The sequence below is a fragment of the Cuculus canorus genome, chromosome 37 (genome assembly GCF_017976375.1).
Source record: "Cuculus canorus isolate bCucCan1 chromosome 37, bCucCan1.pri, whole genome shotgun sequence".
NCBI classification, from domain to species: Eukaryota; Metazoa; Chordata; class Aves; order Cuculiformes; family Cuculidae; genus Cuculus; species Cuculus canorus.
The window spans coordinates 342,317-357,780 of NC_071437.1; the positions used below are offsets into that span (position 1 = coordinate 342,317).

At 60.4% G+C, this 15,464-nt stretch overlaps 2 protein-coding genes across 2 annotated transcripts in view; one reads left to right on the plus strand and one right to left on the minus strand.

Moving 5' to 3' along the window:
- SIPA1L3 (signal induced proliferation associated 1 like 3) overlaps positions 1 to 3,899 on the minus strand; it is a 35,103-nt gene extending 31,204 nt beyond the window's left edge. Inside the window, 1 exon segment of the mRNA XM_054052868.1 lies at positions 3,833 to 3,899. The gene's annotated coding sequence lies outside the window, so the exon portion shown is untranslated.
- A 1,837-nt stretch (positions 3,900 to 5,736) lies between these two features.
- The window catches only part of LOC104058215 (spectrin beta chain, non-erythrocytic 4-like), a 48,307-nt gene continuing 38,579 nt past the window's right edge, over positions 5,737 to 15,464 (plus strand). The window contains 8 exon segments of the mRNA XM_054052867.1: positions 5,737 to 5,789; positions 9,006 to 9,147; positions 10,698 to 10,849; positions 11,824 to 11,997; positions 12,089 to 12,180; positions 12,273 to 12,353; positions 12,447 to 12,562; positions 14,724 to 14,836. Coding sequence (XP_053908842.1) covers positions 9,009 to 9,147; positions 10,698 to 10,849; positions 11,824 to 11,997; positions 12,089 to 12,180; positions 12,273 to 12,353; positions 12,447 to 12,562; positions 14,724 to 14,836 — 867 coding nt within the window. The 5' untranslated portion in view covers positions 5,737 to 5,789; positions 9,006 to 9,008.

The window sequence follows — 15,464 nt, forward strand, 5'->3', positions numbered from 1 at the left end:
ACCAAGAAGGATGACCTAATAATGCAAGAAACGCCGAAATGCTGAGAAAATGCCCCAAAATTGCAACAAACTGCCCCAAAACACCAAGAAATTGCCCCAAAAAACCAAGAAGAATGACCTAATAATGCAAGAAACGCCAAAATGCTGAGAAAATGCCCCAAAAGCTCAAGAAACTGCCCCAAAAAAACAAGAAGAATGACCTAATAATGTAAGAAACGCCAAAATGCCGAGAAAATGCCCCAAAATCTCAACAAACTGCCCCGAAACACCAAGAAACCGCCCCAAAACGCCAAGAAGAATGACCTAATAATGCAAGAAACGCCAAAAGGCCGAGAAAATGCCCCAAAATCTCAAGAAACTGCCCCAAAACACCAAGAAACTGCCCCAAAATCTCAACAAACTGCCCCAAAACAAGAAATTGCCCCAAAACATCAAGAATGACCTAATAATGCAAGAAATGCTAAAATGCTGAGAAAATGCCCCAAAATCTCAACAAACTGCCCCAAAAGCTCAAGAAACTGCCCCAAAAAAACAAGAAGAATGACCTAATAATGTAAGAAACGCCAAAATGCCAAGAAAATGCCCCAAAATCTCAACAAACTGCCCCAAAACGCCAAGAAACCGCCCCAAAATGCCAAGAAACCGCCCCAAAACGCCAAGAAACCGCCCCAAAACGCCAAGAAACCGCCCCAAAACACCAAGAAACTGCCCCAAAACACCAAGAAGAATGACCTAATAATGCAAGAAACGCCAAAATGCCGAGAAAATGCCCCAAAATCTCAAGAAACTGCCCCAAAATCTCAAGAAACTGCCCCAAAACGTCAAGAAGAATGACCTAATAATGCAAGAAATGCTAAAATGCTGAGAAAATGCCCCAAAATCTCAACAAACTGCCCCAAAAGCTCAAGAAACCGCCCCAAAAAACCAAGAAGAATGACCTAATAATGTAAGAAACGCCAAAATGCCAAGAAAATGCCCCAAAATCTCAACAAACTGCCCCAAAACACGAAGAAACTGCCCCAAAACACCAAGAAACCGCCCCAAATCCGGCACCGAGAGGTAAAATCGGCGCGAAGCCAAGAGCGAGCGGCAAGCCCGGACGCGCCGACGGCAAAGAACAGCCAAATCCACCCAGTTCTGGGCCTCCCCCTTCAAGAAAACACCCAAAATCCCATCTTTTCACCCCAAAAAAAAGACCCGGTAGCCACGATGGCCTCGTTAGCGGCCAAGAATTGGGGCCAATTGGGTTTTTCAGTGGTGAAATTCAAGTTAGGGGGGGAAAAAGTGGGGGTCACCTCGTTGCCCACCCCCCAAAAGACAGCAACGCTCGTCAGCGTCTCCTAATTAGTGGCGCCTCGTTAGCGCGGCTTCGCAAATAGGTCAAGTTTGACGAGGAGGGGGGGGTTAATTAAGAAGGAAATTAAAAACACCCGCAAGAAAGGGTAAAATTTGGGGGGAAAGTGTGAAAATGGGGAGCTGGGAATCTTACACACACACCCCCCACCCTCCCCCCCAAAGCTCATTTGCATAATGAGCCCATGGTTTAATTACAAGAGGGGTTGGGGGTTATGATTCCTCCCGCAAAGGCCCAAAAACCGGAGAAATGAACCCATTTTTGGCCCTAAATGAGGGCATTTTGGGGGGGAAGGAGGTTAGGAAGGGTTTGGGGGTGTCGGTGGGGGGGGATTTGGGGGGTTATGAGGGATTTGGGGGGGAATTGGGGGGCTGTGATGGATTTTGGGGGGGAGTTGGGGGGCTATGAGAGATTTGGGGGGAATTGGGGGGCTATGAAAGATTTGGGGGGGAATTGAGGGGACTGTGAGGGATTTGGGGGGGAATTGGGGGACTGTGAGGGATTTGGGGGGGAATTGGGGGGAATGTGAGGGATTTGGGGGGGAATTGGGGGACTGTGAGGGATTTTGGAGGGGGAATTGCGGGCGCTATGAGGGATTTTGGGGGGAATTGCGGGCGCTGTGAGGGATTTTGGGGGGGAATTGGGGGGACTGTGAGGGATTTGGGGGGGAATTGGAGGGAATGTGAGGGATTTTGGGGGGAATTGGGGGGCTGTGAGGGATTTTGGGGGGGAATTGGGGGGACTGTGAGGGATTTGGGGGGGAATTGGAGGGAATGTGAGGGATTTTGGGGGGAATTGCGGGCGCTATGAGGGATTTTGGGGGCAATTGGGGGGACTGTGAGGGATTTGGGGGGGAATTGGGGGGACTTGAGGGATTTGGGGGGGGAATTGGGGGGCTGTGAGGGATTTTGGGGGGGGAATTGGGGGACTGTGAGGGATTTGGGGGGGAATTGGGGGACTGTGAGGGATTTTGGAGGGAATTGAGGGACTGTGAGGGATTTAGGGGGGAATTGGGGGACTGTGAGGGATTTTGTGGGGAACTGGGGGACTGTGAGGGATTTTGGGGGGAATTGGGGGACTGTGAGGGATTTTGGAGGGAATTGAGGGGCTGTGAGGGATTTTGGAGGGGGAATTGGGGGACTGTGAGGGATTTTGGGGGGAACTGGGGGGACTGTGAGGGATTTTGGAGGGGGAATTGGGGGACTGTGAGGGATTTTGGAGGGGGAATTGGGGGACTGTGAGGGATTTTGGAGGGGGAATTGGGGGACTGTGAGGGATTTTGGGGGGAACTGGGGGGACTGTGAGGAATTTTGGGGGGGAATTGGGGGGACTGTGAGGGATTTTGGGGGGGAATTGGGGGACTGTGAGGGATTTTGGGGGGGAATTGGGGGGACTGTGAGGGATTTGGGGGGGAATTAGGGGACTGTGAGGGATTTTGGAGGGGGAATTGGGGGACTGTGAGGGATTTTGGAGGGAATTGAGGGGCTGTGAGGGATTTTGGAGGGGGAATTGGGGGACTGTGAGGGATTTAGGGGGGAATTGGGGGGCTGTGAGGGATTTTGGAGGGAATTGAGGGGCTGTGAGGGATTTCAGAGGGGGAATTGGGGGACTGTGAGGGATTTGGGGGGAAATTGGGGGGCTGTGAGGGATTTTGGAGGGGGAATTGAGGGGCTATGAGGGATTTTGGAGGGAATTGGGGGACTGTGAGGGATTTTGGAGGGGGAATTGGGGGACTGTGAGGGATTCTGGGGGGGAATTGGGGGACTGTGAGGGATTTTGGGGGGAATTGGGGGGACTGTGAGGGATTTTGGGGGGAATTGAGGGGCTGTGAGGGATTTGGGGGGGAATTGGGGGACTGTGAGGGATTTTGGGGGGAATTGGGGGACTGTGAGGGATTTTGGGGGGAATTAGGGGGCTGCGATGGATTTTTGTGGAGAATTGGGAGGACTGTGAGGGATTTTGGGGGGGGGAATTGGGGGCTATGAGGATTTGGGGGGAATTGGGGGACTGTGAGGGATTTGGGGGGGAACTGAGGGGGCTGTGAGGGATTTTGGGGAGGATTTGAGGGGCTGTGAGGGGCTTTTGGGGGGCTCTGAGGATTTTGGGGGGGGGCTATGAGGGACCCTGAGGGATCCGGTAATGAGGGATTCGTTAATGGGGGACCCTAAAGGATCCGGTATTGGGGGATCCCAAAGGTTCCGGTAATGGGGGATTCAGTAACGGGGGACCCCAAAGGATCCGTTCCCAGGGGGATCCGTCCCTACGGCACTGCGGCCCCCACGGAGCCCGAAGGATCCGTTCCCGGAGGATTTGGTGCCCGCGGACCCCGAGGGCTCCGGTACCGACGGATCCAGCACTGAGGCTCTCGCTCCTCCCCGCACCAGCCGGGACCGGGGGCTCCGGTGCCCCTCCCGGGTATCTCCCCCCCACCCTCTCCCTCAGCCCCGTTCCCCCTCCCCCCTCCTCTCCGCTCCGCACCTCCGTTCGGTCCCGGCAGCTCCGGTCGCTCCAGGCGCACGCGCAGGCCCCGCCCCCCCGCGGCGCGCGCAGCAAAGGGGAGGGAGGGGGCGTGGCCACGTCCCTCGCGGGCCAATTAGAACCGGCCGTGACGGAGAGGGGGCGTGGCCTCAGTGACGGAGAAGGGGCGTGGCCTGAGCGACGGAGAGGGGGCGGGGCTCGGGACTTGAGAAGGGGGCTTGGCTATGGTTGGGCGGGAGGGGAGTGGTCAGAAGGGGCCGAGGCCTAAAGGGGGCGTAGTCTGAAGGGCGGTGATGTAGAAAGAGGGCGTGGTTTAAAGGGGGCGTGGTTTGAAGGGGCGTGGCTTGTGGGTGTTGCCTTGTGTGGGGACCTCCCCAGCCCCATAGGAGTCCCTCCAGCCCCGCATATCCTTCCAGCCCCATAGGAGCCCCTCCAGCCCCACATATCCTTCCAGCCCCACACGAGCCCCTACAGCCCCACACATCCTTCCAGCCCCATAGGAGCCCCTACAGCCCCACACATCCTTCCAGCCCCATAGGAGCATCTCCAGCCCCATAGGAGCCCCTACAGCCCCACACATCCCTCCAGCCCCATAGGAGCATCTCCAGCCCCATAGGAGCCCCTACAGCCCCAAACCTCCTTCCACCCTGGGGGTGACCCACAGCTGCCCCATAGCTGCCCTATAGCCGCCCCATAGGGGCTCTGCCTGCCCCACAGCTGCCCTGTAGCTGCACCGTAGCAGCTCAATATGACCCATAGCATCTCTACCTGCCCCATAGCTGCCCTATAGCCGCCCCAGAGAGGCTCTGCCTGCCCCATAGCAGCTCGATATGGCCCATAGAGGCTCTGCCTGCCCCACAGCTGCCCCATAGCAGCTCAATATGACCCATAGCATCTCTACCTGCCCCATAGCTGCCCCATAGCCACCCCATAGAGGGGCTGCCTGCCCCATAGCAGCTCAACATGGCCTGCGGGAGCTCCGCTTGCCCCACAGCTGCCCCATAGCAGCTGGATATGGCCCATAGGGGCTCTGTCTGCCCCACAGCTGCCCCACAGCTGCCCCATAGCAGCTGGATATGGCCCATAGGGGCTCTGTCTGCCCCACAGCTGCCCCATAGCCACCCCATAGAGGCGCTGCCTGCCCCATAGCAACTCTATATGGCCCATAGGGGCTCCGCCTGCCCCACACCTGCCCCACAGGGGCTCCGCCTGCCCCACAGCTGCCCCATAGCAGCTCAATATGGCCCATAGGGGCTCCGCCTGCCCCACAGCTGCCCCACAGCTGCCCCATAGCAACTCAATATGGCCCATAGGGGCTCCGCCTGCCCCACAGCTGCCCCACAGCTGCCCCATAGCAGCTCAATATGGCCCATAGGGTCTCCACCTGCCCCACAGCTGCCCCATAGCAGCTCGATATGGCCCATAGGGGCTCTGCCTGCCTCACAGCTGCCCCACAGCTGCCCCATAGCAGCTCAATATGGCCCATAGAGGCCCCCCTCAGCCTAATTAGAGGGGTAATGCCCCATTATTGGGGGGTAATGCACCCCCCCAGCCTAATTAGGAGCTTAATTAAAGGGTGGGTCCTTTGCCCCCCCCCCTCAGCCTAATTAGGGGCTTAATTAAGGGGTGAGTCCTTTGCCCCCCCCTCCTCAGCCTAATTAAGGGGGTGATGCCCCATTATTGGGGGGGGTTGATTTTGCCCCCCCCCCCTTTATCCCCATTTTGGGGGGATTGGGGGGTGATGTTCCCCCCCCGGATCGATGGTTTTGGGGGGATTCGATGGTTTTTGGGGGGATCGATGGGGGTTTTTTGGGGGGAGGGATGGGGGGGATGGGGGGGCGGTTCCCATTGCGGCGACGTCGAAGTGGGGGGGGCTAAAAGGGGGGGGGGGGGGGCGGCCCCCCCCGCGGCGGCGGCGAAAGCGCAGAGAGCGCAGAGAAGGGCGACAGCGGCGGCTGTGAGTGACCCCCAATCCCAGTACCCCCCCCAATCCCACTACCCCCTCCCAATCCCAGTATCCCCCCCCCCAATCCCAGTAACCCCCCCTCCATCCCATTATACCCCCCCCATCCATCCCTCCATCCATCCCAGTATCCCCATCTCCGGTACCCGAGCAGCATCTCCTGCCCCCCCCCTTCATCCCGGGTACCGGTAACACCAGTACCCCCCCCACATCCCAGTATGGCCCCCACACATCCCAGTATGCCTCCCAGTATCCCAGTAACCCCCCCTCCATCCCATTATCCCCCCCCCATCCATCCCTCCATCCATCCCAGTATTCCCATCTCCAGTACCCGAGCAGCATCCGCTGCCCCCCCCTTCATCCCGGGTACCGGTAACACCAGTAACCCCCCCCCCATCCCAGTATATCTCCCAATCCATCCCAGTAACCCCCTCCCTCCATCCCAGTATCCCCCCTCTCCATCCCAGTATCCCCCCTCCCTCCATCCCAGTATCCCCCCCCTCCATCCCAGTATCCCCCCGTATCCCCCCCTCTCCATCCCAGTATCCCCCCTCCTCTCCATCCCAGTATCCCCCCTCCTCTCCATCCCAGTATCCCCCTCCCTCCATCCCAGTATCCCCCTCCCTCCATCCCAGTATCCCCCCTCCTCCATCCCAGTATCCTCAGTACTGGCTCGGGGTCCCTCAAGGTGACCGATGGGAGGGGCTATAGGGGCTATAGGGGCTGCTATAGGGGGGCTATAGGGGCTATAGGGGGGCTATAGGGGCTACAGGGGGGCCATAGGGGCTATAGGGGCTGGGGGTGGCTATAGGGGCTGCTATAGGGGCTGCTATAGGGGGGCTATAGGGGGGCTATAGGGGCTATAGGGGGGCCATAGGGGCTATAGGGGCTGGGGGGGCTATAGGGGCTGCTATAGGGGCCATAGGGGCTATAGGGGCTGCTATAGGGGGGCTATAGGGGCTATAGGGGGGCCATAGGGGCTATAGGGGCTGGGGGGGCTATAGGGGCTATAGGGGGGCCATAGGGGCTATAGGGGCTGGGGGGGCTATAGGGGGGCTATAGGGGGGCTATAGGGGGGCCATAGGGGCTATAGGGGCTTGGGGGGCCATAGGGGCTATAGGGGGGCCATAGGGGCTATAGGGGCTGGGGGGGCTATAGGGGCTATAGGGGGGCCATAGGGGCTATAGGGGCTGGGGGGGCTATAGGGGGGCTATAGGGGGGCCATAGGGGCTATAGGGGCTTGGGGGGCTATAGGGGCTATAGGGGGGCCATAGGGGCTATAGGGGCTGGGGGGGCTATAGGGGCTGCTATAGGGGCTATAGGGGCTGGGGGGGCTATAGGGGGGCCATAGGGGCTATAGGGGAGCCATAGGGGCTATAGGGGCTGGGGGGGCTATAGGGGGGCCATAGGGGCTATAGGGGCGGGGGGGGCTATAGGGGCTGCTGGAGGGGCTATAGGGGCTGCAATGGAAGCTATAGGGGCTGCTATGGGGGGTTGCCGGGGGGGGGGGGGCTGCTACAGGGGGTGCACGGCCTCCTATAGGGGCTGCTATAGGGACTGGGGGGGCTGCTACGGGGGCTGCTATAGGGGGGGCAGGGGCTACTATAGGGGCTGTGGGGTCTATAGGGGGGGCTGCTATAGGGTCTATAGGGAATGGGGGGTTAAAGGGGGCGGCTATGGGGCTGCTATAGGGGCTGCCATAGAGGCTATAGGAGGGCGGCTATGGGGCTATAGGGGTGGCTATGGGGCTGCTATGGGGGCTATAGGGGGCGTAGGGGCTATAGGAGCTGCCATAGAGGCTATAGGGAGACGGCTATAGGGGCGGCTATGGGGGCTATAGGGAGGCTATAGGGGCTATAGGGGCGGCTATGGGGGCTATAGGGAGGCTATAGGGCGGCTATGGGGGCTATAGGGAGGCTATAGGGGTGGCTATCGGGGCTATAGGGGCGGCTATGGGGGCTATAGGAAGGCTATAGGGGCTATAGGGGCGGCTATGGGGGCTATAGGGAGGCTATAGGGCGGCTATGGGGGCTATAGGGAGGCTATAGGGGCGGCTATGGGGGCTATAGGGAGGCTATAGGGGTGGCTATCGGGGCTATAGGGGCGGCTATGGGGGCTATAGGGAGGCTATAGGGGCGGCTATGGGGGCTATAGGGGGCGTAGGGGCTATAGGGGCTGCCATAGAGGCTATAGGGGCTGCTATAGAGGCTATAGGGGCGGCTATGGGGGCTATAGGGAGGCTATAGGGGCTATAGGGGGCGTAGGGGCTATAGGGGCTGCTATAGAGGCTATAGGGGCTGCTATAGAGGCTATAGGGGCGGCTATGGGGGCTATAGGGAGGCTATAGGGGCTATAGGGGGCGTAGGGGCTATAGGGGCTGCTATAGAGGCTATAGGGGCGGCTATGGGGGCTATAGGGAGGCTATGGGGGCTATAGGGGCTGCCATGGGGGCTATAGGGCGGCTATAGGGGTGGTTATGGGGCTATGGGGCGGCTATGGGGCTATAGAGTGGCTATAGGGGCTATGGGGCTGCTATAGGGGCCATAGGGGCGGCTATGGGGGGTTGGGGGTCTCGGGGCTGTGTCGTCCCCTCCCACACTCCTGTGTCCGTGTGTCCGTCCCTGTGTCCCTCTGTCCCCGTGTGTCCGCGTTCCTTTGTCCCCGTGTGCATCCCAATCCGTCCGTGTGTCCCTGTGTCCACGGCCGTCCGTCTGTCCCCATGGGTGTCCCCGTCTGTCCATGGGGGACTCCCCCTGTCCATCCGTCCGCCTGTCTGTGGGTGACTCCCTGTGTCCGTCTGTCTGTGGGTGATTCCCCATATCCGCGGTTGACTCCCCGTGTCCGTCACTCCATGGGTGACCCCCTGTGTCCGTCTGTCCATTGGGGACCCCCTGTGTCCATGGGGGACTCCCTGTGTCCATCTGTCCATGGATGACTCCCCGTGTCTATGGGGGACTCTCTGTGTCCATCTGTCCATTGGGGATCCCCCGTGTCCGTCTGTCCATTGGGGACCCCATGTGTCTATGGGTGACTCCCAGTGTCCGTCTGTCCATTGGGGACCCCCTGTGTCCATGGGGGACTCTCCGTGTCCATCTGTCCATGGGGGACTCCCTGTGTCCGTCTGTCCGTTGGGGACCCCCAGTGTCCGTGGGGGACTCCCGGTGTCCGTCTGTCCGTGGGGGACTCCCGGTGTCCGTCTGTCCGTCGCAGCCGATGGCGGCCGAACTGGACAACCCGGACCCGCAGAACAACAACAACAACGGTCCGTGGGAGGGAGGGGACGCGCGCGGCTGGGACGACACCACCGCCACCGCCAAACTCTTCGAGTGCTCCCGCATCAAAGCCCTGGCTGGTACCACCACCAACCCCACCACCACCACCAACCCCACCACCACCCCACTACCACCACCAACCCCACCACCACCACCACCACCGCCCATTGAGGTCCCACCACCCACTATTGGGGTCCCACCACCTCCTATTGGGTCCCACCACCCCCCATTGGGGTCCCACCACCCACTATTGGGGTCCCACCAACCCCCTATTGAGGTCCCACCACCCCTTATTGGGGTCCCACCACCCCCCATTGGGGTCCCACCACCCCCCATTGGGGTCCCACCACCCACTATTGAGGTCCCACCACCACCCATTGAGGTTCCACCACTCCCCATTGGGTTCCCACCACCCCCTATTGAGGTCCCACCACCCCCTCATTGGGTCCCACCACCCCCTATTGGGTTCCCACCACCCCCATTGGGTCCCACCACCCCCTATTGAGGTCCTACCAACTCCTATTGAGGTCCCACCACCCCCTATTGGGGTCCCACCAACCCCCTATTGAGGTCTCACCACCCACTATTGGGTCCCACCACCCCCTATTGGGGTCCCACCACCCACTATTGGGGTCCCACCACCCCCTATTGAGGTCCCACCACTCCACATTGGGGTCCCACCACCCCCTATTGAGGTCCCACCACCCCCTATTGAGGTCCCACCACCCCTCATTGGGGTCCCACCACCCTCTATTGGGTCCCACCACCCTCTATTGGGTCCCACCCCTCATTGGGGTCCCACCACCCCTCATTGGGGTCCCACCACCCCCTATTGAGGTCCCACCACCCCCCATTGGGGTCCAACCACCCCCCATTGAGGTCCCACCACCCCTCATTGGGGTCCCACCACCCCTCATTGGGTCCCACCACCCCCCATTGAGGTTCCACCACTCCCTATTGGGTTCCCACCACCCCCTATTGGGTCCCACCACCCCCTATTGAGGTCCCACCACCCCCCATTGAGGTCCCACCACCTCCTATTGAGGTCCCACCACCTCCTATTGAGGTCCCACCAACTCCTATTGAGGTCCCACCACCCCCCATTGAGGTCCCACCAACTCCTATTGAGGTCCCACCACCTCCTATTGGGGTCCCACCACCCCCCATTGAGGTCCCACCACCTCCTATTGAGGTCCCACCAACTCCTATTGGGGTCCCACCACCTCCTATTGAGGTCCCACCACCCCCTATTGAGGTCCCACCACCCCCCATTGAGGTCCCACCACCTCCTATTGAGGTCCCACCACCCCCCATTGAGGTCCCACCAACTCCTATTGAGGTCCCACCACCTCCTATTGGGGTCCCACCACCTCCTATTGAGGTCCCACCACCCCCTATTGGGGTCCCACCACCCCCTATTGGGGTCCCACCACCCCCCATGAGGTCCCACCAACTCCTATTGGGGTCCCACCACCCCCTATTGGGGTCCCACCACCCCCCATGAGGTCCCACCACCCCCCGTTGAGGTCCCACCACCCCCTATTGGGGTCCCACCACCCACTATTGAGGTCCCACCACCCCCCGTTGAGGTCCCACCACCCCAACTCACCCCGTTCCTTCCCTCGGGCAGATGAGAGGGACGCGGTGCAGAAGAAGACCTTCACCAAGTGGGTGAATTCCCACCTGGCGCGTGTCTCCTGCCGGATCGGAGACCTCTACGCCGACCTCCGCGATGGCTTCATCCTCACCCGACTGCTGGAGGTCCTCTCTGGAGAGCAGTTGGTGAGACCTTGGACCTCCCATCCCCATGGGTCCATCTGCCATGGACCCATCACCTTCTCCACCACCATGGGGTGAGATGGGACCTCCTCATGGCCACCACTGAGGGTTCATCTCCCACCGCGTTGGGGTGAGATGGGACCTCCTCATGGCCACCACTGAGGGTTCATCTCCCACCGCGTTGGGGTGAGATGGGACCTCCTCATGGCCACCACTGAGGGTTCATCTCCCACCGTGTTGGGATGAGATGGGACCTCCTCATGGCCACCGCTGAGGGTTCATCTCCCACCACGTTGGGGTGAGATGGGACCTCCTCATGGCCACCGCTGAGGGTTCATCTCCCACCGCGTTGGGGTGAGATGGGACCTCCTCACGGCCACCGCTGAGGGTTCATCTCCCACCACGTTGGGGTGAGATGGGACCTCCTCATGGCCACCGCTGAGGGTTCATCTCCCACCGCGTTTTGATGAGATGGGACCTCCTCATGGCCACCACTGAGGGTTCATCTCCCACCACGCTGGAGTGAGATGGGACCTTCTCATGGCCACCACTGAGGATTCATCTCCCACCGCGTTGGGGTGAGATGGGACCTCCTCATGGCCACCACTGAGGGTTCATCTCCCACCGCGTTGGGATGAGATGGGACCTCCTCATGGCCACCGCTGAGGGTTCATCTCCCACCACGTTGGGGTGAGATGGGACCTCCTCATGGCCACCACATGGATTCCATCCACTTCCAGACTGGGAGGAGCTCATTGGGAGGACCTTCTCTACGCAAGGGTTGATGATGATGATGATGATGGTGATGATGATGGTGATGATGATGGTGATGATGATGATGATGGTGATGATGATGATGGTGATGATGATGGTGATGATGATGATGATGGTGATGATGATGATGATGGTGATGATGATGGTGATGATGGTGATGGTGATGATGATGATGGTGATGATGGTGATGGTGTTCCCTTCAGCCCAAGCCGACGCGGGGCCGGATGCGGATCCACTCTTTGGAGAACGTGGACAAGGCCTTACAGTTCCTCAAGGAGCAACGGGTCCACCTGGAGAACGTCGGCTCCCACGACATCGTGGACGGGAACCACCGCCTCACCTTGGGCCTCATCTGGACCATCATCCTCCGCTTCCAGGTAGCCGCTGGGGTTGTCCCCTCCGAGGACACCGTGGTCCCCCCTCCCCGGAGGACTCGGCTGTCCGTCAGTGGCCTTTGGTCTTCTCCAGATCCAGGTGATCAAAATCAAGACCGAGGACAACCGGGAGACGCGTTCGGCCAAAGACGCTCTTCTGCTCTGGTGTCAGATGAAGACCTCGGGGTGAGTGACCGTCGCTCCTTCCACCGTCCCAGCGATGGGATGGACCTCTCGGATGGATCCGACGCCATCGGGACCTTCTGCCTTCTCCACAGTTACCCCGAGGTGAACATCCAGAACTTCACCACCAGCTGGAGGGACGGTTTGGCCTTCAACGCTCTCATCCACAAGCACAGGTCCTCTGGGGTGGGCAGAGGTGGGACAACCCCGGCTCTGGTGGCCCTCGGGGTGGGGATGGGGTGGTGGAAGCGGCTCTGTCCTTCTCGCAGACCGGATCTCGTCGACTTCCACAAGTTGACCAAGTCCAACGCCACCTACAACCTCCACACGGCCTTCAACACGGCCGAGCAGCACCTGGGGCTCAGCAAACTCCTCGACCCCGAGGGTACGGCCCAGCGAGGACACCTCCTGCCACCTCCCACCACCACCACCTCCCACCACCATCTCCCACCACCACCACCTCCACCTCCTCCCACCACCTCCCACCACCACCTCCCACCACATCCCACCACGTCCCACCACCACCCACCACCTCCCACCACCCACCACCTCCTCCCACCACCACCACCTCCTCCCACCACCACCCACCACGTCCCACCACGTCCCACCACCCACCACCACATCCGACCTTCACCTCCCACCACCACCACCTCCCACCACCACCATCTCCCACCACCACCTCCACCTCCACCACCACCTCCCACCACCACCTCCACCTCCCACCACCACCTCCCACCACCACCACCCCACCACCACCACCACCACCACCACCTCCCACCACCACCTCCCACCACCACCTCCACCTCCCACCACCACCTCCCACCACCACCTCCACCACCACCTCCACCACCACCACCTCCACCACCACCTCCACCACCACCACCTCCACCTCCACCACCACCACCACCACCTCCACCACCACCACCTCCACCACCACCTCCACCACCACCACCTCCACCTCCACCACCACCACCACCACCTCCACCACCACCTCCCACCACCACCACCTCCCACCACCACCACCACCACCACCACCTCCCACCACCACCTCCCACCACCACCACCACCACCATCTCCCACCACCATCTCCCACCACCACCACCACCTCCCACCACCACCTCCCACCACCACCTCCTCCCACCACCACCTCCCACCACCACCTCCCACCACCACCACCACCACCACCACCACCACCTCCCACCACCACCTCCCACCACCACCACCACCTCCACCTCCACCACCTCCCACCACCACCACCTCCACCACCACCACCTCCCACCACCACCATCTCCCACCACCACCTCCCACCATCTCCCACCACCACCTCCCACCATCTCCCACCACCACCTCCCACCATCTCCCACCACCACCTCCCACCATCTCCCACCACCACCTCCCACCACCACCTCCCACCACCACCACCACCTCCACCACCACCTCCCACCACCACCTCCCACCACCACCTCCCACCATCTCCCACCACCACCTCCCACCACCACCTCCCACCACCACCACCACCACCACCACCTCCCACCACCACCTCCCACCACCACCTCCCACCACCACCACCTCCCACCACCACCTCCTCCCACCACCACCTCCCACCACCACCACCACCACCACCACCTCCCACCACCACCTCCCACCACCACCTCCCACCACCACCACCTCCCACCACCACCTCCTCCCACCACCACCTCCCACCACCACCACCACCACCACGTCCCACCACCACCCACCACGTCCCACCACGTCCCACCACCCACCACCACATCCCACCTTCACCTCCTACCACCACCATCTCCCACCACCATCTCCCACCACCACCACCACCATCTCCCACCACCTCCTCCCACCACCACCACCACCACCATCTCCCACCACCACCTCCCACCACCACCACCACCACCACCATCTCCCACCACCACCACCTCCCACCTCCACCTCCACCTCCACCTCCACCACCACCTCCTCCCACCACCACCTCCCACCACCACCACCTCCCACCACCACCACCTCCCACCACCTCCTCCCACCACCACCTCCCACCACCACGTCCCACCACGTCCCACCTGCCACCGGGACGGAGAAGATGGGACCTCTGTAGCCCCATCACCACCACCATTGTCCCATCTACCACCGGGTTGGGATGAAATAGGACCTTCCACCACCACCACTGTCCCATCTCCCGTTGGGTTGGGATGAGATGGGACCTTCTGTCACCATCACCACCATCACAGTCCCTTCTACCATTGGGTTGGGATGAGATAGGACCTCCCACCACCACCATTGTCCCATCTCCCGTTGGGTTGGGATGAGATGGGACCTCCCACCACCACCATTGTCCCATCTCCCGTTGGGTTGGGATGAGATAGGACCTTCCACCACCACCACTGTCCCATCCCCCATTGGGTTGGGATGAAATAGGACCTCCCTATCACCATCACCATGACCATGATCCCATCTCCCATTGGGTTGGGCTGAGATGGGACCTTCACCGGGGACCCGTGGAGGAGCTCAGGGACCGATTCTTCACCACTCGCCAGACGTCAACATGGAGGACCCCGATGAGAAGTCCATCATCACCTACGTGGTGTCCTTCTACCACTACTTCTCCAAGATGAAGGCGTTGGCTGTGGAAGGGAAGCGCATTGGGAAGGTGCGTCCTCGTCCGTGTCCTGACCCCTCAAACCATCATGGCGGGACCTCAAACCATCATGGCGGGACCTCAAACCATCATGATGGGCCCTCAAGCCATGGTGGCACCTCAAAACCATCATGGTGACACCTTAAAACCATCATAGTGACATCTCAGACCATCATGGTGGGCCCTCAAGCCATGGTGGCACCTCAAAACCATCATGGTGACATCTCAGATCATCATAGTGGGACCTCAAACCGTCATGGTGACCCCTCAAACCATCACGATGGGGCCTCAAACCATCATGATGGGGCCTCAAGCCATGGTGGCACCTCAAAACCATCATGGTGGGACCTCAAAACTGTCATAGTGACATCTCAGACCATCATGGTGGGCCCTCAAACCATCATGGTGACATCTCAGACCATCCTGGTGGGACCTCAAACCATCATGGTGACACCTCAAAACCATCATAGTGGCTCCTGAGGCCATGCTGGCCCCTCAAAACCATCCTGGTCACACCTCAAACCATCATGGTGACATCTCAGACCATCATGGTGGGACCTCAAACCATCATGGTGGGCCCTCAAACTATGGTGGCACCTCAAAACCATCCTGGTGGCCCCTCAAAACCATCATAGTGGCT